The sequence below is a fragment of the Acomys minous genome, assembly GCF_964271855.1.
Source record: "Acomys minous genome assembly, chromosome: 6".
In the NCBI taxonomy this organism is placed as follows: domain Eukaryota; kingdom Metazoa; phylum Chordata; class Mammalia; order Rodentia; family Muridae; genus Acomys; species Acomys minous.
The window spans coordinates 108,371,488-108,399,067 of NC_140487.1; the positions used below are offsets into that span (position 1 = coordinate 108,371,488).

Sequence of the window (27,580 nt, forward strand, 5' to 3'; positions counted from 1 at the left end):
AATAACTGAGTCATTAATTTCACACATACAAAAAGTGATCATTTGTTATATATTGGGAAATATGAGAAAAGGTTTTAAAATAAAATTTTCAAGGGAGATTTTTATTTGAATTGTTTCTAAAATGCACTGCTTTTAAGGGTACAGAAATGGAATAGATTTCATGAGCTGTCAAGTGCTGAGCTTCGGGAGAAAGGCATCAGCCTTTGTGTGCTAAGTACAAGCTGCACCCAAGAAAGCTACCAAGCTAATACGCAGCCTGCAATCTGGCCTGATCTCATGTCACATCGCCCAGTTTTCCTTCATCCCTCCACATCTAGTCTGATTGTCTACTCAGAAAACAGCCAAGAAGCCTCTTTGCCTTTTATTCCAATGAAGGGGATTAGAATCCGCTCATAGTTTCCAGGGGTGGATATGTCAGGCCCCAAGGTGAGTTTGCTCTGAGAAATGGAAGGTCATCTCATGCCACAGGCGGCTGAAGCAGGCTGTCGTGTGCTGTGTCTGCACCCCTGCTCTCCTACAAGTACAGGTTCTAGTGCTGCTTGCTTTCCAAACCCCGACAGCAAACGCCTTCATCCCCTAACAAAATGAGATTTCTCCTGCAAACCCTCAGGTGACATGTAAATTTTTGTTCCCCTCCTCCCCCAGACAGGGTTTCTCCGTTTGTCGTTGGCTGCCCTGGACTCCGTTTGTAGACCAGGCTGGCCTTGAAATCAGAGATCTGCCTGCCTCTGCCTCCCGAGTGCTGGGACTAAAGGTGTGCGCCACCATGCCCAGCTCAAGGTGGCTTATTTTCCTAAAACAGGCTTCTTCGTGTTGAAAAGTTCTCCATCAGGTGTGGTGTTTGTGTTTGTAATCCTCAGAAGCTGAGGCAGGATTGTCCAGAGTTTGGGCTAGCCTGAGCTACAGTGTGGAACTTTGTCTCAAATGACCAAACACAAAAATACATGTATCTTACTTGTAATCCTCAAGGACATTTTCTAACTTTAGGTAGTGTCACTAATGTGGTTTTAAATTCTCTAAAACTTTAAGAACACACAGAGCTTTGTATGGTGGTGCATGCCTATAATCTCAGCAATTGAGAGGCTGAGGCAGGAAGACAGTGTGTTCAGAGCCATCTTGAATAGGCTAGGTGGTGTGTCATAAAACAAGGCCATGTAGTAATGAGTTTCTCGGTTTTTTTTTTTTTTTACTTATGTGTTTGTGTGCCTGTAAGTGCGTGTGCAAAGGCCTGTGGAGGATGGTGGAGGAAGGGGTAGGCAGTGGTAAGCTGCCTGCAGTGGGTACTGGGAACCAAGCCTCAGCCTTCTAGAAGCCCTTTTGACTGCTGAGCCGCATCCCCAGCCTGGGCCCTGACACGTACGCGGTAGACGGAGGCAGGAAGACCAGGAGTTCGGCTCAGCTGCGTGTATGTTCCAAGCTAGCATGGGCTAAGCTCTGCTTCCAAAACACAGACTGCGTGAGTGTTTTAGGTAGAATACTGTAATTCATATATAGTATAATGCATTGTTTGGATTTCGTTAAATACGGTTTACCATCCTTTGACAGCTTTACCTATAATAAACATGAAAGCTTAGCCAAAACTAGCATTCTAAGCATATGTTTTGTCTTTGTTTTTATCATATTTGTTGTTTCTGTTTTGTTTGAGACACGTGGTCTCTATGTCACTGAGGAACAGTTTGAACTGGTGTTCCTGCCTAGATTGGCAGGTGTGCCACCCCGGCCCAGTGCTCTTACCCTTTGCATAATGAGGAGAACAGGGATTGCGGGTGCACCTCTAGGTGTCCAGTTACAGAACGGCCCTTCCGCCCTTTCATGGGATGGGGATTGTTTTCCATGTACTTTTAGCATAAATAACCACTTTGGCCCCTTTTACTGGTCTGTAAAATTCAAGTCTGGAAATCACTAGCACGCAGTTAAGTACACATTTCCAGGATAAGAAGCACCTTTTCCCAGAGCCTCTCTCCCTGCTCCCACCTCCTCACCTCCCCACATCTCTGCAGCCTTCTTAGCTGGGGCCAACAGCACCCCCAGAGTCCCCCTGTAGTGGGAGCACTGTCCCACAGGAAATAGCACTCGCCAGAGACTCCTCTCCAACATACCCCACGACTGTAGGCTCTGCAGGCTACAATCGCTGCTCTTCACCTTCAGTGCCTCAGTTTCTCAGAGGGGTCTTCCCTAAAGGTTCTTTGTAACTCCTAGACACACATATATCCCCCGCACCTCTCCACTGTTTTCCTTTCGGCACATACTATATATGTTTATATGTGCACTACACATATATACTATGTATGTTTTGGTCCGTCTGTTTGACCTCCACACCAATGGTGACTGGCTGGCTGGCATGGATCCCAGCACCAGGGCCTAGAACCTCTCTCCTGCTCCTGTTCCAGCAGACCACAAACCTCCCAGAGACAGAGAGAGAGCAGAATGTCTCCACAGAACCATCAGCCATGGCCACATCCCAGGGGCACTTCACTTCTTACCTTCCACCCAGCCCTCAAACTCGCCTCCTAACTGCGTATTCTTCAGGCCCAGCACTAAGCTGCTGAGAGAACGCACTAGGGTCTGCCCGGACAGCCAGACGAGCAACCCGCTCTGCCTCACCAGCCGCAGCCGGCCCACATCTCTCTTCCGGGGGCCCCCTGCACCTGTCTGTAACAGAAAGGGTGATGGACTGCACTGAATGGCACATGCTGGTTTGGAGAATTCCGTGGGGTTTTAATACTGTTCAACACGTGTGTACATGTTCTCTGTTAACAGAGACTGAGGTAGGAGGTTATGTACAATAGCTAGAAGGAAAAAAAACTCAGTGGACAGTACGTGGCCTGGACCGGGCGTCCATAAGGCACTTGGTTTAAAAAGGTGGCCTAAGAGCCAGAGCAGAGATGGCTGCAGCGCCACACTGGAGGGGCTGGCAGGCGCATCGATGGCCTCTGCTGTTGGAGAATCTACCCCAGACTTGACCAAGTGGACCGGGAAAGAAGCTATAGGGTGGGCAGCCAGGTCAAAAGTTAGGATGATGCCCGCAGAACATAAAGGGCCCTCAGCGTTTGGTGGTTGAAGTGAATGGATGGAGTGCAGTTAAGGAAGACGTCTCCAGAACATCTTTCAGAATCCCAGGGTCTTCTAGAGCCGGCTGGGGAGCCAGGAGACAGGCCACCTCCACCAATCACCTGAGAGGGCAGAGTGGCAACAACCTGAGGCTTTGGTGACAGCAAGCTCCATTGGGTGAAGAGGAAGAGAGAATAGCTTGTATGTGACAGACCCCCGTGGTCCTTGCAAGGCCCCACTCACCTCATCATCTTCATTGGCTGAGTCAGATCCTGCCTCAGCTTGTTACTATCAGCTCTTTCTCCGGCAGAATAACCGACATGTGGGCCCTGGGGAAGAGGTTCTGTGCTAACTGAGACATCTGGGCCATGGGGAAGAGGTTCTGTGCTAACTGAGTGGCTCGCCTGTTGTAAAGCACCCTAGTATAGTCTGGAGAGAGGATACTTCCTGCCCTCTGCATGGACCCATGCAAAGCCCCATCCCTGGCCCCATGCAAAGCCCCATCCCTGGCCCCATGCAAAGCCCCATCCATGGACCCATGCAAAGCCCCATCCCTGGCCCCATGCAAAGCCTCATCCCCGGCCCCATCCATGGCCCCATCCACGGCCCCATCCACGGCCCCACCCAAGGCCCCATCCACAGCCCCACCCAAAGCCCCATCCACAAGGTCAGGTTCCCAGAAGCATCGAGGATGCAGCCAGAGGTAGTAGATCAGACGCAAAACCAGTCCCAGGAAGAAGCAGACTGCTCCTGTAATCAGGTACGTTGGCACTAAGATCGCACTGGGCAGCCAGGTGATGTATGTCAACACCGAGATGACCAGCAGCACACTGTCACTGAAGATGAAGATCAAATGGATGACGGCCCGGCCTCGGGTGCGGCCCCCGGATATGTTGAACCAGGAGAAATACAGGATGGTCGCCACAGACATCCGGTAGAGCCATTCATAGTTGGGGCTTGGCATAAACTTTGTGTCTTGAAGCCAGGTCCAGAACATCAGTACCAGCCACAGGCTGAAGAAATGCATGACCATATAATAAGGGTAGACAGCTGAGAACAGGGAAATGACAAAGATTCGGGGCCCCAACAGCAGGAAGTTCCACAGGAAGTAGATGGCAGAGGAGCTCCAGCCCAGATTACGCTTGGCTGGAAGACAGGAGCGCAAGGACCGGTGGTAGTCCAGCAGTGCCCACGAGATACCCAGGAAGGATGATAAGATGCCGAACCCTACCAGAAGCAAGAAGAAACAAGTCAGCCTGTGTGCAGCCTGCCTGGCAACCCCCAAGGCTCACAGGAACCCTCATAGAAATCCCAAAGCAGGCCTTAGAAGCCCCAGGTTGTTCAGGAGACACTTGGAGAGGGAGACCATTCTGTTAAGTTCTGGCCAAAGAGAGAGGGGTCTGCTTTCTTTCAAATGCTGCTGTGGTAGCATTCTTAAGTATGGGGGAGGGGGGGGATGTGACATAAAGACGGGACTGTACCCTAAGCCTAGGTTCTGTAACCCAAATTCCCCGGATCTGAAAATTAGAAGCTCTCGCCCCACCGTCCCCCACCCCCTCCAGTTGCAGCAGCCCTCAGGACTGGGGGCGATGGCCTGCCCACGCCTCTTCACTCTCCTCCGGGAGCAGCCTGACTTTCTGAGATCCAGGAGTTTAGGATAGGGTTCCTGTGCCCCGCCACCCCCACATTGCCTGGGGTACTGGGGGCCTCTGAGGAGGACGGAGTGATGGGTATGCATGCCGTACAGTGTGTCTTCCCTCACCTCTTCTGACTCATTCACTCAACGGGCGTTTACTGAGACCTACTGTGTGCCCAGAGCCCACTTGTGGCCTGGTATCAAATCTGTAGCTACTCAGCCTGAATGTCTCCTGGGGCTGCCCATCTAGACCCTACTACCCTGGTGCCAGAAGCCCCTGTAACAACCCACCCACCCCCCATTAACATAGCAATTACCTCTTTTGTTTGGCTGGTTGATTTTCAAGACAGGGTTTCTCTGTGTAGCCCTGGCTGTCCTGGACTTCACTCTGTAGACCAGGCTGGCCTCGAACTCACAGAGAATCACCTGCCTCTGCCTCCCGAGTGCTGGGATTAAAGGAGCGCACCACCACGGCCCAACCTGTTTTCTTTCTTTCTTTTTTTATTATTTATTTACTTGATGTGCATTAGTGGGGTTTTTTCCTGGCCTGTGTGTATGTCTGTGTGAAGGTGTCAGATAGCTGGAGTTACAGACAGCCACGAGCTGCCCTGTGGCTGCTGGGAACTGAACACAGGCGCTCTGGAAGAGAAGCTAGTGCTCATAACTGCTGAGGCAGCTCTTCAGCCCCTGCTGTGTATCTTTGAGCTCCTGAGAGCAAACTGATTCAGTTCATCTAGGGCCCCCAGGTGGCCCAGGACATGGCACACAATAAATGTTTGCTCAATCTAAAGTTTAGAAAAACCTGTCTCCTCTGCTGGGGGGGGGGGCACACCTTTAATCCCAGCACTTGGGAAGCAGAGGCAGGCTGATCTCTGTGAGTTTGAAGCCAGCCTGGTCTACAAAATGAGTTCAGGTCAGCCAGGGCTATTACACAGAGAGACCCTATCTTGAAAAAAAAAGAAAGAAAGAAAGAAAGAAAGAAAGAAAGAATAAAGAAAAGAAAAACCTGTCTCTTTTGCTCTACCAACAGTATAGCCATGTCCCTCGAGTGCTGGAAATAAGCAGGTCACCTTCCTGCACCTCTTCTCTTATGTAAAGTGAGGGGCTCTCCCAGGGCCCACTGCAGGTTATGACAAGACGGTTCCTTGAGGGGCTGTTCCAGAGGACCTTGAGATCTCAGTCAGGTGTGAGGCAGAGCCTTGCTTAGTCTCAGACTGAACACTGGTCTTCAGTCTCTGAGGGTTTACGGGTCCTATGAGACTCGGCCACCTGCCTGTCACTTGGTACACCTGCTGTTAACTATTAGTTTTACTGGCCACCATTTAGGCTGAGTGAGGTTCTGTATACCTTGTTCACCGCTGTGTCCCCAGCACTGTAACAAAGAAGAAACTTGGCCAGGCAGCAGTGGTGCACGCCTTTAATCCCAGCACTCGGGAGGCAGAGGGAGGCGGATCCCTGTGAGTTTGAGGCCTGCCTGGTCTACAGGGCAAGTCCAAGACAGCCAAGGCTATACAGAGAGACTTTGTCTTGAAAAAGAAAAGAAAAAAGGAAAAAGAAAAGAAGAAGAAGAAGGAGAAGGAGAAGAAGAAGAACTTTCCCAGCTTTGTGTCTTATCTGTTGGTTTTTTCATTCTGGTTGCCAGTTAGGTCAACCCTAAACCATGCAGGTTGAGGCAGTGCTCAATAAAATGTCCATTACCTAACAATCCTATTATGTGTCAGGTAACCATATTTTATTTATTACCATCAAAATGATAAAAAGTACAGCATTGGAGAGGCAGAAGCAGGACGATTTCTGTGAGTTCAAGGCCAGCCTGGTTTATATAATAAATACCAGACCAACCTGATCTATGCAGTGATACCCTGTCTCAAAAATAAAATAAAATAAGGGCTGGAGAGATGGCTCAGTGGCTAAGAGCTCTGGCTGCTCTTCCAAAGGTCCTGAGTTCAATTCCCAGCAACCACATGGTGGCTCACAACCATCTATATGATCTGGTGCCCTCTTCTGGAGTGCAGGCATATATGCAGGCAAAACATTGTATATTTAATAAATAAATAGAAAATTTTAAAAATAAAATAAAATAAAAGATGGAGAAAAACACACTTGACCCCGACCTCTGGTTTCTGCATATCCACACATGCACCCGCAAATACACACAAACACGTACACCCAGACACAAAACAAGATGTAGTATGGACCAGACCCTGGGCTTTGTATGCATTCCGCATGTCTGTCTCATTACTCCATGACACAGGCACATTTATTCTGCCCATTGTCCAGAGGAGAACGAACTTAGATTTCCTAAGTTCATGATGCTTGAAAACGACTTTAGGTTTGCATCCAGTTCAACTGCCTAACGCTCAGTCTCCCACTTTTCTAATCTGTCTAAGAGCGAGGACACTGCTGATGCGGGAAGGGTCATCAAAGGGCGACGGCCACTGGCCAAACACTCACACTGGTAGTATTCGGCCTGGCCAGTCAGCAACACGATAGCCAACACCAGCGTGAGCTGTGGTGTTGACTCCAAGAAACTCTCGAAGAGCCGCAGCATGCTGAGGTCCAGAGAGAGGAAGTCTGCATAGGCCAGCTCAAACTCAGACGGCAGCTCCTGACTGCACAGGGACAGCCCCTGCTGCAGCCCGTGAAAGCACCTAGGCAGAACACACACATGCCCGGCGGGCCAGGTCAGCAGTCTGTGAATTCATTCATTTCCTACCACTGAGTGCACTGAGGCAGGCTTCAGTGCTACCTTGTCACTTAGACGCATATGGACCTCAGGGCAAGCCAGCTGGCCTCACGGGACTTGTTTCCTCATCCATAAAGTGGGAGATACCAGCTTCTCTTGCAGGTCACGCATGACCCCAAGTTTATCAATACCCCATTCTACCTACTCTCCAAAGCCCAATGGGAGACGGGAAGTGGAATTAAGAAGGAAATAGGGAGCCGGGCGTGGTGGCGCACGCCTTTAATCCCAGCACTTGGGAGGCAGAGGCAGGCGGATCGCTGTGAGTTCGAGGCCAGCCTGGTCTACAAAGTGAGTCCAGGATGGCCAAGGCTAACACAGAGAGACCCTGTCTCAAAAAACCAAAAAAAAAAAAAAAAAAAAGAAGGAAATAGGGGAGGGGCCTGAGAGATGGCTTTGCAGTTAGTTGAATTCAGTACTCTGGCCAAGGACCAGGGTTTAGCTCCCAGCACCACATGAGGTGCCTCACCTGTAACTCTAGCTCCAAAGGATGATACATCCTCTTCATTTCTGGCCTGCCTGTGAGAACTGCCCTTTATACTCAGCGGGGATGTACTCCTGATAATACAATCCCTCAAGGAAAACATTAGCAGTCAAGGCTCCCTCCACACAGCTGGGGAAGGCATGCAGCTCTGTCAAGATCTGAGAACTCCACAGTGGGCTCCGGATTACAGCCGCTCCCAGCCCAATCCAGAGCACAGCATGAAGCCCTGCCTTCGTCACATGCCCTCTGACCCCTTGATTTCACTTTCTTCCATCCTACCCCAGGGCCTAGTCATGATTTTAAAAAAACAAAAACAAAAACAAAAACAAAAACCAAGGGGCTGGAGAGATGGCTCAGAGGTCAAGTGCACCGACTGCTCTTCCAGAGGTCCTGAGTTCAATTCCCAGCAACCACATAGTGGCTCATGACCATCTATAATATAAACTGATGCCCTCTTCAGGCCTGCAGGTGTACATTGTACACATACTAATAAATTAATAAATCTTCAACAACAACAACCCCCTCCTCAGGCCAGCACTGTGCCAGGGACTTTCTCACTGGCTTTACTTTTGGCTGAACATGGGTCATGCACAGTTTGGAACAATTCACACACATTTTCCAAGAACCAGTCTGTGTCTAGCCCTGGCTGGCTCCAGGGACACAGATGAGTCAAGGGGACCCATCTCTGCCCTCTTCAGTCTTTGATGGGGAATGCAAACGTTCAGAGAAAAGGACAAATGTGAAGAAAGGAAAGGGGGCACTGTCCCGGAAGTTGGGGCTGCTGACACCCACAGGTGACCCAGGCATGCATGAAGCTACCAGGGCCAGGATAACTTACAGACATGTGCCTTTAATTTGCCCAGGACATCAATAGCAACTATCGCCATCCATTCGAGAACACTGAGTAAACTGAGGCCCAGGGAGGTCAATGACTCACCCGAGGTCCTATTCACAATAAAAATAAAGACAAGACAGGAAGTTGTGGCACACGCCTTTAAAGCCAGCCCTCTAGAGGCAGAGAGACAGGTGGTGGGTCTCTGAGTTCAAGGCCCGCCCGTTAAGAGTTCCAGGACAGGCAGGGCTACACAGGAAAACCTTGTCTCGAAAACCCAACCAACCAACCAGAGGAACAAACAAACTAAACAAACAGTCTCCTGGCCCACGTTATTCCAGGGACTTTCGCACTGTCCTCACTTCTGGCTGTCCACCAGCCTGCCCTCTTCACATGACTGCCGTTTAGTACACCGAAGGCAGCACAAGAGAAAACAAAAACACAGAATTCACAGATAGCGGTGCCACACTTGGGCCCTGGGAAAATCTCTGACTCCAAAGCCCTTCCCCACGCCCCCCCCCCAAGCCCCCTTTTTCTTTCCTGGACCTGTGTGTTCACCTGGACTGGCTCTGCCGGCTGACAACCCACATTCCTTCTTCCCACGACCACCGGGACTGGCACTCACCTGTACAGGTAGCCGAGCTGCAGCATGTGCAACACGATAAGGAAACGATGCGAGTGCTGCGACCAGTACAGTTCAGAGGGGTCGGCTTTCATCCAGACCCAACTGAAGAGCTGCAGCTGCACCGAAGAGAGACCCATCAGCGTCAGCACCAGCGCGGCCCACAAGTAACGGCCAACGAGCATGTACTGGACGACGGCCCACAGGTCGGCGGCCAGGTCCAGAACGGAAGACAGGATGCCCATCGAGCTCACGACCACTTGCAAGAAGAGCGGGGAGCCCAGCTTCAAGGGCATGGCCCTCCACCCGGCCAGCCAGCCAGCCAGCCAGCCAGCCTTGCCGCGGAAGACCTGCCCTGCAGCCCCGCTCGAAGGGGGGCAGGAAGGGGGTGGGGCAGCCCTCCGGGAGGCCTGGCTGCTAGGCGGAACTTCCCCCTCTCGCCCTGTCCGGGGAGGAGCGAGCCCGCGACCCCGCCCCCAAGCTGGTCCCACCGCCCAAACCCCGCCCCCAGCCCGCCTTGCCCAGAGCCCGGCTGCTACAGGTTTTGATTTTGCTTGAAGCTCAAGGAAGCAACAATGGATGGCCTAGAGTCCTCCGGGCCACAGCGGCGATCCCTCAGGGTTGCACTATTGCAAAACCAAACCAGAAAAGTACCTAGGGGACGCCCGGTTCAAAGCCTTGAGCAGGGACTAACATCAAGAGCACAGGATCTCCGGGGCCCGCCTTCCTGGCCGCTCATTTTACTGCGGTGATAAGAGTGCACGGTAGTTTGATACGTATGTATTGAAGGGAATCATGCGCAAGACGTGTACCACGAGCATGTTTTGTGGAAAAAAAAAACGTGAAACTTGGAAGAAACGTGCTCCCTTGGGACCTCTCTGGTGAATCCAAATGTCCCATCCCAGTTTGCTCTCCGCAGACAGAGGAGACTGCGGGCAAAGTTCATCTCTCCGTTGGATGTACTTGCCCAAATTCACAGGGAGAAAGATGAAACCAGTAAGAGGGTAGGTAGGCTGGCAGCGCCTACAGTCATAGCACCACCAACACCAGCAGGCTTGGCAGCAGAGTCAGTACCAGCAGGAAACCAGGCACTAGCTTGGCACCAAGGCCATGTAAGCAGGTAGCGTAGGTGTCAAACGCCACCTGTTGCATGGCACACACATGCTGGGCGCGGCAGACGTTACCGCAGGCGGAATGGTCGTAGCTGACTGAGTTATAGATGTAATAACGTTGCAGGATGTGAGGCTCGCTGGCGATCCGGGTCAGTACCGTGTGCATGGAGCTGGTGCTGGCATCCTGCACCTGGTAGGCGTCTGTCAGACGGTATTCCTGCTCCCAGTGTGGGATCTCCTGGGCATTCGCCTGGCTCAGGTTCAAGAAGTAGGTCACCGTGTCCTGGATTAGAGACACCGTGTAAGACAGCGACGAGCAGTTGATTTATTTCCTACCCACAACCCAATCTGGGCCCCAGGCTCTCTAGATCGACCATAACGGCTTTTGCTTGTTGGCATGTGCTTGGTTCGGACGGACGGACGAGGACACATGGAGGGAAAAGGGGTTGTTATCCTTTGAATCTGAAGCACCCACCTCAGGTTCGTTTTGAATGTTTGTTCCTCAACTTAATAGCACGATTTTGGGTGGCTGTAGAATTCTTAGGAAGTGAATTCTAGCTGGCAAAAGTAAGGCCTTTGAAGCTTGCCCTGGATCCGTTGCCAGGAGTCCCTGATCCACGCCACACACACACTTCCGCCACCATTGACTCTGCTGTGCCTTCCCCCACCAGAATGGAGCAACATGCTCAGAAACCAGGATGTTGGTGTCACCATCATGGTATTGCTTAAGTAATATTACCTTTCTAGAGTATTCAAGCACTCAGTGGCAGGGGTGGGATTAGATCCTGGATGGCTTTCCTCAATGTTTCCTGCCCCACCAAGCAGACAGGCACCAACCACATGCTCATCACCGAAGTTCTGATAGTTAGTAAATCTTTTTACAAAATGGACATGAGTGATTGTGGTGGTGGCGGTGGCGGCGGCAGGGCGGTGGGGGTGGGGAGGCGCCTGGCTGGCACAGGTTAGAGAACTGTGGCTGACAGGGAGTTCACATTCAAACAAGACCCTCTAGGACTCAGCAGTGCCTTCAGAACTAGCGACTGGCTGCCAGAGAGAGGTAAGAGGAGTTTCCGTGACTGGGCAGGAACTGCGTGTGCCAGGCACGTGACATCACTGCACAAAGTCCTCTCTGTCCTATGACTTCCAGTGCACAGAAGCAATGACTTGAGCATGAAAGCAACAGGACATACTCCTAAAAATCCTCAGGCCTGGGGCCAGCAATGTGGATCCCCAGAGTCCTCGTGATGGAAGGCAAACACTAACTTTGTCAAATCACACTCACACATTTTTTTTTTCAATCCTCAGACCTGAGCAGGAGAGATGGCTTTGTGTTTAAGAGGGTTTTTGTGTGTTTGGTTGGTTTTGTTTTGGTTTTGTTTTGGTTTTTCAAGATAGAGTTTCTCTGTGTAGCCTTGGCTGCCCTGGACTCACTTTGTAGACCAGGCTGGCCTCGAACTCACAGCAGTCCACCTGCCTCTGCCTCCCGAGTGCTGGGATTAAAGGTGGGCGCCACCTCGCCTGGCTGTTTGTTTTTTAATCTGTGAGGTAGCGCGTATGTACATGTATGCAGGTACCCACAGAAGGCAGAGGAAGGTGTCAGCTTCTCCAGAACTAGAGCTATAGGCAGTTGTGGGCTGCCTGGTGTGAGTGGCCTATGAGAGCGGCAGATACTGATAACCACTGAGTCATCCCTCCCCTCCCAAAGGCACTTTCTGGACAACTATGAGGAACTGGGTTTGTATTCTCTCCCTCCCTCTCTCTCTCTCTCTCTCTCTCTCTCTCTCTCTCTCTCTCTCTGTCTCTGTCGTCTCTCAGATCCAGCAGGGCACTGTGGCTCACAATTGTGATCCCCGCACTCAGGAGACTGAGGCAGAAAGGTTGTATCAAGGCTGGAGAGACAGCTCAGCGGTTAGGAGTACTGGATGATCTTCCAGAGGACCAGGGTTCAATTCCCAGCAACTCCAGTTTCCGGGGATTTGACCTCACTTAGAGGTACATGTAGGCAAAACACCATAAAAATAAAAATAAATATAAATAATTATTTTTTAAAAAAGAAGAAGGAAAAAAAAAGTTGGGGGTGCGGCAGTGGCTGCAGCAGCAGCGGCAGCAGCAGCAGCGCCTTTAATCCCAGCACTCCGGAGGCAGAGGATCTCTGTGAGTTCCAGGCCAGCCTGGTCTACAAAGAGAGTCCAGGACAACCAGGGCTAGCACACAGAGAGACCTTGTCTTGAAAACCTGAAAATAAGTAAGTAAATAAATAAATAACATTTAAATAAATAAATAAATAGAATAAGAAAGAAAGGTTGCATCAAGTGTCTGTCAGCAAATTTTGGCTCCTCAGCCTCTGAAATCCTTTAAGATCAATACTTCTCAGCACCCGGCCCCAGCCACCACCACCCTGTGGCAGCTGGTGTTTCCCAGACCTGGGTCACAGCAGCCCGCTCTTTGCCCAGAACACATGGTGGTTTTATGAAACTGAATCAGAACAGTTGACACTTTTGTCCCCAGCTGTCCAGATCCAGACTTCTCCCCATGAGCTCGACCTGGCCTCCTGCCTCTCTTCTCTCTCCCCGAGCTCTCTGACGTCACCTACCCTCCAGCGTTCCTCCCCTCAAATACCAAACCCCCTCCCACCCCAGGACCTCCTCTTGACTTGCTGCTCCCTCTCCTTTCCCTACAAACCCAACAGGCTCACCCGGTTCACACAGAACTCAAAAAGCCTCCTTACTTCTGACATTTCCCTTGCCCATCTATGTAACGCGGCCCACGCGGTCCAAAATCATCGACTACACCCTCCATTTTCTTTCTTCAGAGTTGGACTCAACCTCGCGTGTGTCCTCCAAGCTAAGCGAGCCCTTTGCTGCTGCTGAGCTGCAGGCACGAGCCCCCCACCATCGCTCCCACCCCACTTACACACCCCCTTCCTAGACAAGGTCTTCTTATTAGGTTCCTGCCTGGTCTTGAACTCACTGTGGAGCCCAGGCTGGTTTTAAACTTCACTCCTGGGCCACAGACAGCCTCCCCAAGTGCCCGGTATTACAGTCCTATGCCAGCAGGCCCAGCTGCCACGCTGCCATTTCGGTTTCCCATTGTTACATTTTACTTATTTGTTTACTGTCTTCCTCCTGGAGGGATTTTGGTGCAGGACAGCAGTTACTCTGGTGTTTGTTTCGGCATCTCTTGAGCTTTGTGCAGGGCCTGGCATCTGGCACGCGCTTAGTATGTTTTGTTGAATGGGTGAATGAAGGAATGAAGTAGCATTTCTTTATCATTTCAACAATCCCAGGGGGCTGGGGCCCTAGTCGGTGAGTGGGAAGGGGCTATGGGCTTGAGCTCAGACTGTGGGAACTCTTCGCTACCCACCTAAGGAGAGGCACTTTTCTCTTGAGGGCACTGGGGGGTATTTAAGATTTTGTGTGCAAAGCCGGGCGTGGTGGCGCACGCCTTTAATCCCAGCACTCGGGAGGCAGAGGCAGGCAGATCGCTGTGAGTTCGAGGCCAGCCTGGTCTAAAAAGCGAGTCCAGGACAGCCAAGGCTACACAGAGAAACCCTGTCTCAAAAAACCAAAAAAAAAAAAAAAAAAAAAAAAAAAAAGATTTTGTGTGCAGCAGAGAGGCAGCAGGTAGGGGACAGTGACAGTGATCTAGGACAAAGAAAGACCTGGGGGGGGGGCGTAGGGGGGAAGAGTTGCCCTGACTTGGTGGCAGGTGGCTCTAAGACTGGGTGGTCAGCAGCAAGTGGGTTATCTGGGGCTACGAAAGGTGGTGATGTGTTTAGCCTCCCCCGACCCCTGGCCCCCCCCCCAGCGGACCCAGGCCCCTAACCTGCAGGTTGAGTGTAGCTCGATCATACTCAAAAAGACGGATGCCTGGATTGTTGGCCCCGTTGTCCACTCCGGGTAATGTGGTCTTCCACGGGGTGACGCCGGGTGTGAGGAACATGACGCTTATGGGGGCGCCTTGAAGGGAAAAAGACGGCAGGCTGAAAGAGGCTAAGGGAAGAGGAGGTGGCAGGTGGCCTGTTTCCTCGAGATGGGAGTACCTGCGTTGTCATAGAACATGCGGAAGCTGTCGGTATGGTGATGCCCAAAGAACTGCCCAGCTATGATGCGATGGTGCTCCTGGACCAACTTCAGATAAGCCTCGTTGAAGCTTTTTCGGAACCAGGCCTTGTCCTGTGTCTTCTCAAAAAACCCCGGGGGCACGTGGCCAATAATGTACACCTGCGAGAAAGAGGCAGCGGGATCCAAAATGCTTCCTCCAGCCCCCACTGCCTTCTAAAACCCTGCCCATGTCCGCAAAGGCAGGCGGACTAGCTTAGGTGTATCTCTTCCCCCTGAATGTTGCCCCAAAGCGCCTCCTCCACAAACTCTTCCTGATCCTCCAAAGACTGGTCGTTTCTTCTCAGAGCTGGGGGCAGCTCCTCTATGGCTGTGTGAGAATGCTACGTGGGTCACACGCATCTGTGTTTTATGTTCCCTAAGTCACCTGGGCACTCGCCACCATTGTAAAGTGTAGAACGAAGGCAGTATCAAGAGCGTGTGCTTAGCCGGGTGTGGTGGCGCATGCCTTTAATCCCAGCACTCGGGAGGCAGAGGCAGGCGGATCGAGTTTGAGGCCAGCCTGGTCTACAGAGTGAGTCCAGGACAGCCAAGGCTACACAGAGAAACCCTGTCTCAAAAAAAAAAAAAGCGTGTGCTTAGCCAGTACTTGGGAGGCAGAGAGGCAGGAGGATCGCTGTGAGTTCAAGGCCAGCCTGTTCTGCAAAATGAGTCCAGGACAGGCAAAGCTCCACAGAGAAACCCCTGTCCTCGAAAAACAAAACAAGTAGCCAGGCAGTGGTCGCGCACGCCTTTAAATCCCAGCACTCGGGAGGCACAGACAGGCGGATCGCTGTGAGTTCGAGGCCAGCCTGGTCTACAAAGGGAGTCCAGGACAGCCAAGGCTACACAAGAAACCCTGTCTTGAAAAAAAAAAAAAAGAAAGAAAGAAAGAAAGAAAAGAAAAAAGAAAACAAGCAAACAAATAAATAAACAGCTAGCACGAATGAGTTTTGGCATCACACTGCAGCTTGGACACCAGGTCCTTAGCTCACAGGGCCATTATGCTCACAGGAAGCCTCTTCTGGGGCTACTTTGATGCAGGGCCCTCTGGGATGTGAGCATCCCCAGTGGATGTGTAAGTCTGTGCCTGGTGGGAGACTTATTTCAGGAAGTAAGCCAGGAGCACAGGAAGAAGCAGGAGCGCTTACCATCTCCCCGTCCCGAGATGCATTGCTCAGCACATCTCTCAGCCACCGGAACTGCTGGCCGGGGTCAGCCATGCCGGCTGTCTGCTCATTGCTGCTGTAGTACAGGTTGGTGTTGAGGACCACAACTCGCCCTGCCTTGCCGGGACCCGGCAACTTCTCAGAATAGAAGGCACCTAGGATGTCACAGCCAAGGAGAGTCTGAAGGAGGTGGGGGGAGGGGGGGGGAGCGGTCCTCAGCCACCTTGCACCTCAATTACTGACCTCTTTCCCAGCATCCCTCCCTCCCTTCCCATAGGAGAGGCATGGTAAGAGCAAAGGTTCTGGATCTATCATTGATCAGCTGTACCACTTGGAAAAGTTCCTTCTCTGTGCTCAGTATTCCTCATCGGGAAAATGGACTAACAATCTAATCTAAATCTAATTCAAATCTAATCTAATCTAAATCTAGAAACTAACAATGACTTGTGGTCTCTACGTAGACCCCTTACTGACCCTCTTCCACCCAGCTCCCTGCCTCAGCAGCTGACCTATTTAGTCAATGGGCTTCTGTGCCCGCTGGGCTATGGTTTGACCAACGAGGAGCCCCAGCAACAGGAGGGAAAGGAAGGTCAGGGAAGAAAGGGCAGGCTAAGCCTCTACATCAGTCATTCTCAGCTGAGCCATGTGGTCCCCAAGGGACATCTGTCAATGATCAAAGACACATCTGGTGGTCACACTGGACATGTTACTACATGGGGACAGAGACACTGTTAAACACCCTACTTGTAGTGAGAATTCTGGAATTTTGGTTTCTTTAAAAACACACACACACACAAATAGCGCTGGACATTGGTGGCGCATGCCTTTTAATCTCAGCACTGGGGAGGCAGAGGCAAGAGGATCTCTGTATGGTCGAGGACAGCCTGGTCTACAAAGTGAGTTCAGGACAGCCAAGGCTACACAGAGAAATCCTGTCTCGGGGAAAAAAAAAAGAAAAAGAAAACGAAAAAGAAAGAAAGAAACAGCCTTTAATTCCAGCATTCAAAGAGGCAGAGGCAGGTGGATCTCTGTGAGTTTGAGGCCAGCCTGGTCTACAAAGTGAGTTCAGGACAGCCAGGCTACACAGAGAAATGCTGTCTTGAAAAACAAAACCAAAAAAAAACCCCACAGAAATAGCCTGTCTGTGGTGGTGCACGCCTTTAATCCCAGCACTGGGGAGGCAGAGGCAGGCAGATCTCTACGAGTTCAAACCAAGTTCCAGGGCAGCCAACTCTACACAGAGAGACCCTGTCTCTAAAAACAAAACAAAACAAAAACAAGCAGAAGAAGACCCCACAAATATTATAAGAACATGCTTTTGTTTTAATCCCAGGTGTGGGGATGTGGGGGCTACTTAGCACGGTCAGCAGGAGCTGACTATGATTTGCCTCGTGCTCTAGCAGAGGCGTGTGGGTTTTCCAGCTACAGATAATTTCTGCAATTGTGTGACATTTGGAATTCTGAGAACTTTCCAGAGAGTACATAAATCCGAGGGCCCCGAGAGTAGCTTTCTATGGTTGTTGGAAATTTAGAGAGGTTGTTTGGGGTTTGTTAGTAGCTGTGGTCAAAGAAGAAACCAAAGAAAAGAAATTCGATTCAGGGATTTTCCTAATTCCTCTCCCCACTCTTTTCTCCTTTCTCTCCTAGGGGATGAAACTGGAAAGGGGGTGAGAAAGGGTGGGAAAAAGAAGAACCAGAAAAGTAGCAAAGACCAGCAACGCCTACTTTTGGAGAAAGAGAAGAGCTGTGCCAGAGCGCTGCCCATCAGCCAGCCCACAAGGCCAATAGTTGCCCAGCCTCAAGTCAGCATGAGCTAAAGTTCCCAGAGCTGCCCTAGGGTTGCTAGGAGGGTCCAGCAGGGTGCCCAGAGCAGTGCCTGGCACTTCCTGGCTTAGGGTCCCCCCTTTTACCGCTCTGAGTTAGCTCGGATTTCGGCCTTGCCAAGCTGTGTAACCTCTGCCTCAATCCCCTGGGCTGTGAAATGGGGATAAAGCCCTGCACTATTTCAGAGCTTGCTGTGAAGACGAAACCGGATCAGACCCTGCCTGACACACAGTATGTGTCCCTATGGTAACGAGCGCCAGGAATACCTCCTTTGAAGAGAGCGAAGGACTCCTTGCTAAGCCAGGACCTCCACATTCCCGCCACCTGATTGTAAATGTTGTGGCTCTCTGCTGGGAACTGGTTTTTAGGGTGAAAGTCATGATTTCCCAGAGCAGCATAGACTTTGGTATCTGAAAGGAAAAAGAAGAAATATTAAGAAAATAGGCAGGGGGAAAAAAAAAAAAAAGAAAATAGGCAGGGCCGGGCATGGTGGTGCACGCCTTTAATCCCAGCACTCGGGAGGCAGAGGCAGGTGGATCGCTGTGAGTTCAAGGCCAGCCTGGTCTACAAAGCAAGTCCAGGACAGCCAAGGCTACACAGAGAAACCCTGTCTCAAAAAACAAAAACAAAAACAGACAAAAGCACCTAGCCCTCTTTCTTCAGCAGTCACTGGCCCTCAAAGCCAGAGGGGAAGACAGATGAGAGAAAAACAAAGATAGACAGAAAACCACACCTAGACAGCCTCTGGCCGGGCTTCACTTAGAACCGGGAAGAGAAGAGTCATAAACTGTCTGATCTCATTTCTGAACCCTATTGTCCCAGCAGGGGGTCCCCTGACCAGCAAGGAGGCCCTCAGATGAGGAGAGGGGGAAAGCGATTCCTTATGGTGATCGGCCCGCCTGCCTTCTTATCAAATACACATCATCTTGCTCCGGGGAGGAGGGCTTCGGGTTTTCCCTCATTCAGGTGAGTCAACAAATGCTCTATTGCATACCTGCCATATGCCAGAGTGGACCTGGGAACCAGGCCGAGACTGCAATAAAGAGCAAAGAATTAGATGCGTGAGGAGCACTTGCTGTGGGAGAAGGCAACAGAGACGTGGGGTGGAGGTGGGGTAGGGGAATCCCTCCTTCCGGTGCCCCATGAATGTGTCTAAGATGTTTAGGGGAGACCAAGCGACCACCTCCTGACAGACAGCCTCCCGCTCGCTTTCTGTGTTGTGAGTTGTGGTGGCAGGTGGGTTGTGTTTGTTTTGGGTTTTATCCCTGAGGCTAGATCTCACCGTGAAGGCCAGGCTGACCTCGAACTTGGCATCCTCCTGCCTCTACCTAACTGCTGGAATTGCAGACCTGCTCCGGTACCTCAAGGTCATTTAGTTGCTGTGTCTGACACGCAGTAGGTGCTTAATAAATATTTAACAATTAACGGCAACAAAAGAAGATTCTTTGGGGCGGTGAGGTGGCTCAGCGGTTAAGAGCACTGACTGATCTTCCAAAGGACCCAGGTTCAATTCCCAGCACCCGCATGGCAGCTCACAACTGTCTGTAACTCCAAGATCTGACACCCTCACACAGACATACACACAGGCAAAACACCAATGTGCGTATAATAAAAATAAAAAAATTTTTAAAAAAAGATTCTTGGAAAAAGCTAGGCATGTGATGCACACGTTTAATGTCAGCACTTGGGGGAGGCAGAGGCAGGCGGATCTCTGTGAGTTCGAGGCCAGCCTGGTCTACAAAGCGAGTCCAGGACAGCCAGGGTTACATAGAAAAACCCTGTCTAGAAAACAAAACAACAACAACAACAAAAATAAATAAATAAATAAAGAAAGAAAGAAAGAAAGAAAGAAATTAGATCCCAGACAAGATGGCCTGGTTTCATTGCTGCCTTTTCTGGCCTTGTCTTGTTCACCGATCTTCTTAGCTTCTCTGCTACAGTTGAGCGACCAGGGCCAATGTCAACGTTGAAGGCAGGAAACACAAGTGGACTAAAGCTACAGAAGGAAAACTCCCAGGTCAGCCCCTCCCTCTCCTCACCCCTCTGGGGCGTGTGTTCGGTTGGTTTGTTTTTGCAGGCTGAGGATATAACCCAGGGCCTGCGCATGGCAGGCACTCTACCACTGAGCCCCTTGCGCTTTGTGAATGAGTTCTCTGACCTCTCTGTAACACAGCGTACATCTACAGAATGAAGAGAACGGTTCTATTGGCCCGTGTTTTAAGTCTCTCTGGTATCTTCCACTGTGCTCTCATTTATTTTTAAATTTATTTATTTCTATTTTACATGCGTTGGTATTTTGCCTGCATGTCTGTCTGTGTGAGGGTGTCAGATTCTGGAGTTACAGAGAGTTGTGAGCTGCCATGTGGGTGCTGGGAATTGAACCTGAGTCCTCTGGAAGACCCCTCAGTGCTCTTAACCACTGAGCCATCTCCAGCCCCCTGTGCTCTCATTTTTAACACTTCTCAAAATAAGACATGTCCTTCCCACGCAGCTGTAAGAAAGGACCATGTTGTTCTTCAACCGGTAGCACTTTTTTTCATGGCCATATAAAACATGATTTACCTTATAGCCAATGGCATCTTCGATGTTAGTGGTCTTTAATAAATGTGACATAGAGCCGGGCAGTGGTGGCGCACGCCTTTAATCTCAGCACTCGGGAGGCAGAGGCAGGCGGATCGCTGTGAGTTCGAGGCCAGCCTGGTCTACAAAGCGAGTCCAGGACAGCCAAGGCTACATAGAGAAACCCTGTCTCGAAAAAAACAAAAATAAATAAATAAATAAATGTGACATAGACTTTACAAAATCTGTAAGGACCACGCATGTGTCAAGTCATGGTCCATGAAGTGTTTTCTGGTTTGGTTTTGTGTTTGTGGTGTATATGTGTGCGCACGTGGGTGCACTAGCCCACGTGGGTGTGGATGGAGGCCTAAGGCTGACAGTCACTTCTCTATCTTAGTTTTCTAATTTTCTCACTGTCATCTTGTCTATAATGGCTAGCCAGCAAGCCCCAAGATCTACCTGCCTCTGTCCACCTGTGCTACGGCTGCAGACGTGTGTTGCTGACCCTAGCTCTAATGTCTGTGTAAGGAATCTAAACAGATTCCGGTCTTCATGCCTGTGTGCCAAGGTCCCACCCAGCCACCTACCCAGCCCCCAATAAATGCTTTCTTACCCATTCTTTCTTTTTTTAATTCTAGAAGTGCTGTGTGGACCAGAGGAAAGAGGCTCAGCACTGAGTATTAGTCTGAATCCCTCACTAGAAAGTGACTCCCAAGGCCTGGAGAGATGGCTCAGTCTGCTCTTCCAGAGGTCCTGCGTTCAATTCCCAGCAACCACATAGTGGCTCACAACCATCTACACTGGGATCTGATGCCTCTTGTGGCCTGCGGCCTGCAGGTATGCCTAATACATAAAATAAATAAATAAATAAATCCCTGACTGCAGTGGGAACAGTGAAACCCAGAGTTGGTGCTGGACCCACAGCCCATCCAGACCCTAAGCAGCGACCTTTGCTGGAAGATGAACAAGCCTACATTCAAGGACGATGCAGGCCATCGTTAGATAAGTTAGACCCAGGGGTCTCCTGCAGACGTTGGTTTGTGTCCTGGGAGGAGACTATGGGCACAAGAGCAGCGCTCATATGAGAACACAGAGCCCCACCCTTCCCACATGACCGCGTCCAGCTGACTGGATGGCAAGACTCACATCCCCTCCCTCACTAGGAAACTGCGCCTCTCTGCGGTTGTCATGACAACGGATGCTCTCAAGCCTGCCGAATTCTTTCTCACAGCAGTTCCTGGTACTTAGCGCTTGATCTATACGGCTGTTGTTTATTTTTGGCATCCTGATCTGTATGTGGATCCCTGGGGTAGGGGGCAGGGGGCATGGCTATGACCTTTAGAAGGAGCAGAGGGAGATGGAGGTGGACACTGGTAGACAGCCATCTCAGGTTCCCCCAGGTTGTAGCCTGTGGGCCCAATGGTGGGAAATCTGAGGCAGGCATTGTTATCGGTGAAGGTCTGAACTCCAGCTCTCCTGCTGCCTGTGCCAGGCCCACTGGGGGATCAGGGAACACTGGCCGTCAGACACGGAGTCCTACCTGGAAAGACCTCTCTGATGAGGTTGGTCAGGTGGTCCACGATTGCCAGTACAGCTGCCTCCCCTAGCCTCTCATTGGGGACATGCGGTGTGTCATCCCTGTAAAACAGCAGCGAGACTGTTGGGACAGGCACAAGAAGTGCAAGGGACGTCCGAGCAGTGGAGGCATAGGCCTTCAATCCCAGCAGAGGCAGGGGGATTGCTGTGAGTTCAAGGCCAGCCTGGTCTACAAAGCGAGTCCAGGACAGCCAAGGCTACACAGAGAGACCCTGTCTCGAAAAAACAAAAACAAAAAACCCCTGGAAACCACTCTCATCCGATGGCATTCAGTTCTGCAAGCTCCTAGAAGCTTCTAGAAAAATGCTGCACCTGGGTAGGATCATGGATTTTCCAGTGTCTCTCCTGGAGGGATTGTGTATTTTAGAGTGTTAGACAGTTTTTTTGTTTGGTTGGTTGGTTGATTGGTTGGTTTTGTTTTTCGAGACAGGGTTTCTCTGTGTAACAGCCCTGGCTGGAACGTTTCTGGTCGCTGGGCTCACCTATAAAGCCCTTTGAGGGCCAATCCCTGGCTCTGTCATCTCAGGTCCCTAGCGTCTACCCCAGGCAGGACAGGCTGATGCGCCAAGGTCTTTAAATCCTGGGTGCTCAGCTGAAGCGAGGATAAAAAGGGACAGAGGAGGTAAAGGGCCCGGTTTTCGTGTGGCATATGACCACTCTTACCCTGTCCAGAGAATGAAGTCTGGCTTTGGCTCGATCTCCCTCATGGCATAGACGGAGGAGTTGACAAGGGCCCAAGGCGAATCGCAGAGGTAGTCACCCCAGGGGCCGGCATTCGGCACAGGCTGGGACCCGGCTGACGGGCACACCTGGAGGGGATCTTTGGATATGGTGTAGTTGGGGTCCAGATGCAGGTCAGAGATATGCCAAAACTTCCCTGTGAGGAAAAAAGAAGAAGAAGAAGAAGCCCTGAGGTAAACGCAGGCTCCTTTGGATGCAAGGTTTCAAGAAAAAGCTCCACAGCCCGGCTTGGTCCAACTGCGACCTTATGGCGACAGTTCTCACACTTTCAGATCCCATTACCCACAGCAGGTACATAAGGGGTGAGACCTCGAGACCCTCAAAGTGCTGAGTGGAGTAGGGGGGGGTTAGGGGGGCTGGTTTGCAAATAAAGGTGAGAAAAGTATACAAGTTAAACACACAGACTCTGGATCCACCTGGGAACTTTGTGGCCTGGGGCAAGCGGAGTCACGCAAGAAGCCTATCAGAGCCCAGCATGCCCCTGTGAGCCTGTGAGCCTGTGAGATACGGCCAGAACAGCTGATGGGGGGGGGGGGGCGGGCGGGCGTCCACACAAATGAGTTAGGAGACCTTGCCAACCCTGGGGAACATGTGCAGAAATGACCGGCAGCACACGCTGTGTGTGTTGGGGGCGGGGGGGGGGGCCTGTTTGTTGACGTGGTTGTCTGGCTTTCTCTCCAAGCCAAAGAAAACTGCTATAATACAGAGAAAGGAAATAGAAGAAGCAGGTGAGTTGGAGCATGGGGCCAGTTTCTCTCTCTCTCTCTTTTTTTTAATTTTTTTTTTTTTTTTTGAGAGGGCTGGCTTTGAACCCTCCTCAATCCTCTCTCAGGCTCCCAAGTGCTAGGACTACAGACGGATGTACATCGCCACACCCAGCTCTCGAAGGACCTCACATCAAAAGCAGGTCCAGCCTCTGCCTTCAATCCTTGGTTTCGGGCCAAAATAAGGGAGAAGCCTCGGGATTACCTCACCCTCCACCACCCCTGTCGCTTCCTCCTCCACTTCCTCAAACTCAGAATGGACAGTCCACAGCCTTCTCAACAGGAAGCAAAGCTTGGGGCTCTGAATGTGGCACCAAAACAGGTTCTAGTCTCATTCCTAAACTTTGCCTCCTCCCACGTGAATTTTGTTTGTTGGTTTTGGTTTTGGTTTTCGAGACAGGGTTTCTCTGTGTCGCCTTGGCTGTCCTGGACTTTCTTTGTAGACCAGGCTGGCTTCAAACTCACAGCGATCTGCCTGCCTAGGCCTCCTGAGTGCTGGGATTAAAGGTGCCACCACGCCCAGCCTTATCTACCTCTTCTGACCTATGCCTGATTTGAGGAAAGGACCTTAAACTTGCCTACACTAAGGCCTAAGTGACTAGGCAGCTCATTAGCCCTCCAGTGTACTTTACAGCTGCCCTGCCCAAAGCCCTGGGAAGTTTTAATTACTAGCTCCACTTTCCTGATGAGAAAGCAAAGTTCAGAGGGTTACAGGCCTGGGACCATATGGCCAAAGGCCAGGGTCCTATGGCTCAGGCTCTCTAGGGAGATGGGCCTGCTGCCTGAGGGGCCCAGTACCCTAGTGTTTTAGATGGGGGTCTTAGGTGATGGTATGTGCCTGATATTATTTTATTTTTTCTTACCCAAATGGGATCTTTGTTTATAGTGGGATTTTGCTGGGATGACCCAGGAATTTTGTATTTCCTGGCTGTGAAGAAGTGTGTCCCCCTTTTCTCAATTGCTCATTGCTAGTCAGGCCAAGAGCAGGGTAGTTAATGTTTGTCACTTTCACACCCGCCCGAAAAAGAAAGGCGATCTGCTGTGGGGAAGGTCACAGAGCCCCCAGCACCAACTGGCTGAATATGGAGCGCGGCTCATTCGCATAATAAAGAGCTGCCCTGCCCCACCCCCACTCCACCCCCACCCCCCACCCCCAAGCTGGGGTGGAGGAACAGGCAGAATAGACCGATGGGGCAGAGATAGACACAGAAGATGGAGGAAGAACCTGAGCTAAGCAGAAAAGGCCACGTGGAGGGAGGTAATGTCAAGTTAAAAGCTAGCTGAGAAGCTGGACGGTGGCAGCACACACCTTTAATCCCAGCACAGGGGAGGCAGAGGCAGGCGGATCGCTGTGAGTTCGAGGCCAGCCTGGTCTACAAAGTTAGTTCAGGTCAGCCAAGGCTACACAGAGAGACCCTGTCTCGAAAAACCAAAGGGGTTAAAAAGAGCTAACTGAGAGGCTGGCCCAGCAAAAAGGCCAACAACCTTATACTATATAGACGTCGCCAAGTCTCCAGGATCCCACAAGTGAGGCCCCAAAAGCCCCACAATAGGATTTATTTAACCTTTCCACACAGATTTCAACTCCTAGTGTTTGAAATTATTCCTACCGGAACGAACCCCAAAACCAGAGCAAAGGACTTAAGTCTCCCACTCTACTCAACAGGTGGACAAGCTAGTGTGCCCTCCAGCCGCCTGGACATCATCAGTTAGCTCATGTCTGTGGCCAGGTTTCAGGCCAAGCTAGGCAGCCTAATACAGCAAGCGGACACCAACTTCTGTCCAGTGTCCCCAGGAGAACAAGAGGATGGCTGGGCTTGCTGGCTTCCAGCCTGGCTGAGAAACACGAGGCCCAGATTAAGGGAGAGACCCTGCCTCAAAGGAGTAGATGGAGGAAGACACTCACTGCTTGTAGATTGTAGTTTACCTAACTCTTGTGTGTGTGTGTGTGTGTGTGTGTGTGTGTGTGTGTGTGTGTGTGTTTGCATGATTTCATCTTCACCACATGCACGCAGCAACCCGCCTAGAACGTAAAAGGAAGCTGGAGCCCCTTGCCACTGGGGTTCCGACTGCTTGTGAGAAGCCACATGGGTGCTGGGAACTGGACCCAGTCTTCCTCATCACGTTTGACCTCCCCTCTACTTTCACCAACATCGAGGTCAGGCAGCTTTTCAAAGGCAAAAGGTTTCTGAGGCAGAGGTTGTTTCTGAAGAGAGAGCAAGGATGTTTGGAAACCTTGGTTGTCAAACCACGCTCGTTCACACAGTGAGACCTCGGCTTAAAAAATAAATAAATAAAAATATGCCGGGCATGGTGGCGCACGCCTTTAATCCCAGCACATAGGAGGCAGAGGTAGGTGGATCGCTGTGAGTTCACAGCCAGCCTGGTCTACAAAGTGAGTCCAGGACAGTCAAGGCTACACAGAGAAACCCTGTTTCAAAGAACAAACAAGCAAACAAAAGCACCAAATAAAAATAAATAAATAAACAAAAGCCTCCAAGGTCACCTGGAATACTATGCATTTTTCTCACTTCCACTGGTTTTCACCTTGGTTGCTGTTTTGTCCCAACTGAGGGAACGCTTCCTCTTTGAAGACCTGATTTCTTCCTGGTTCCTACACTCACACTGGGACACAGAGATGAGCTTTTAGCTAATGCTTTTGTTCTTATGTTTTGTTTTGTTTTTTTTACATTTTCTAAGGTGGGCATACATCACTACACTCGCATGGAGGTCAGAAGTCAACTTACTGGACTAGGTTTTCACCTTCCACCATGTGGGCTTGGGAGGCTGAACTCCCTCTGTAAGTCTTGGTGGCAAACACCATCTCTCCAGCCCTTAGCCAGTTGGGTGTGTGTGTGTGCGTGTGTGTGTGCGTGCGTGCGTGCGTGCGTGCGTGTGTGTGTGTGTGTGTGTGTGTGTGTGTGTTTGTTTCTCTGTTGGAGTCCCAAGGAAGGAACCCACTCATTTGGACAACCACTGGACCACAGAGCTACACCTGAGCCTTCCCATCAGTGTCCGGAATGAGTTCATGAATCTTCCCTGCTTCCACTCAGTGGATGGCCCTAAGCCAACTCAGCCAGCGTCCCATCTGGCAAAATCAGTGCGCTGCCCCTGACAGGCTACTGCTCTGCTTAAAATCCTCTGGCTCAACGAGCCTTTTGTTTGTTTGTTTGTTTGTTTTTGTTTTTGTTTTGGAACAGTGTTTCATGTCTCCTAGGCTGCTCTTGAACTCCGTCTACCAACCGAGCTACACCATACAAACAAGCCCTTACGGCTGGCTAGCTCTCTGCACTTTAACCTCTACGCTGCCTTAACATTTTCCGCGGCGGCGGGCGCCGTTCCCAGAAGCCCAGACCCCACCCCAAGTCCCCAGTAGGAAACAAAGACCGAAAAGGATTTCCCCACCCCACCCCGCCCCCGCCCCCCGCAGCCCTACCTAGTTCAGCCCCTGCGACTCCCCAGGGGGACAGGAGTATCAGCCACCGGAGCAACGTCATCCTCACGATCACTCCGCGGCGGCCAACGCTCCTCCAGGTCTGTCTGCGCCGCAGTTTCCCATCAACTTGTGGCCAGCCACGTGTCTGGGCAGAACTTCCCGTCTGGCTGCTGCTACCTGTGTTCCAAGCTATCCCTCCCTGGCGGCTGGCTGCGAGCTGCTCTTGCTTTCTCTCCTTTGGCCAGCAGGGCGTGAGCTTGACTGGAGGGGAGACCTACCCAGTCAGCACTGGAAGGAGATCTTGCAGGAGGACCCTACGGAAACCATAGCTGTATCGCAAGATAGCTTATTGGAGTCTCAACTTCTCGAGAGAAATACAGAAGAACTTGAAGTAAAATGATACGAACTTTGCAGTATGCTTTAAAAATTATCTAGTAGAATAGAAGATGGTTCAGTTCAACCTAGCCTACATTTTTTTTTTTCCTTTTTGGATTTTCGAGACAGGGTTTCTCTGTGTAGCCTTGGCTGTCCTGGACTAACTTTGTAGACCAGGCTGGCCTCGAACTCATGGCAATCCACCTGCTTCTGCCTCCCGAGTGCTGGGATTAAAGGTGTGCACCACCACTTGCCTCCCTTTTTTTTTTTTTAATATTCATTTATTTAGTATACAGTGTTCTGTCTGCATGTAACACCTGCACACCAAGACGGCACCAGATTTCATTGTAGATGGTTGTGAGCCACCATGTGGTTGCTGGGAATTAAACTCAGGACCTCTGGAAGAGCAGTCAGTGCTCTTAACCTCTGAGCCATCTCTCCAGCCCCCAGCACTCGTTTTTATATATACAATTTATTTATTTTTATTCTAGGCGCATTGGTGTTTTCACCTGCGTGTATGTCTGTGTGACGGTGTC

At 50.9% G+C, this 27,580-nt stretch overlaps 2 protein-coding genes across 2 annotated transcripts; both read right to left on the reverse strand.

The window, feature by feature from the left end:
* Positions 1–2,697: 2,697 nt before the first annotated feature.
* XKR8 (XK related 8) lies at positions 2,698–9,830 on the reverse strand. Its single transcript, XM_084787505.1, has 3 exons — positions 9,372–9,830; positions 7,142–7,338; positions 2,698–4,278 (listed from the first exon to the last, which is right to left on the reverse strand). The coding sequence occupies exons 1-3, from the start codon at positions 9,662–9,664 to the stop codon at positions 3,329–3,331; spliced, it is 1,440 nt and encodes a 479-aa protein (XP_084643631.1). The 5' UTR covers positions 9,665–9,830; the 3' UTR covers positions 2,698–3,328.
* Positions 9,831–10,132: 302 nt separating this feature from the next.
* SMPDL3B (sphingomyelin phosphodiesterase acid like 3B) lies at positions 10,133–26,903 on the reverse strand. Its single transcript, XM_084787523.1, has 8 exons — positions 26,670–26,903; positions 22,392–22,605; positions 21,673–21,770; positions 17,840–17,983; positions 15,732–15,904; positions 14,523–14,703; positions 14,306–14,439; positions 10,133–10,763 (listed from the first exon to the last, which is right to left on the reverse strand). The coding sequence occupies exons 1-8, from the start codon at positions 26,728–26,730 to the stop codon at positions 10,398–10,400; spliced, it is 1,371 nt and encodes a 456-aa protein (XP_084643649.1). The 5' UTR covers positions 26,731–26,903; the 3' UTR covers positions 10,133–10,397.
* Between the last annotated feature and the right edge of the window lie 677 nt (positions 26,904–27,580).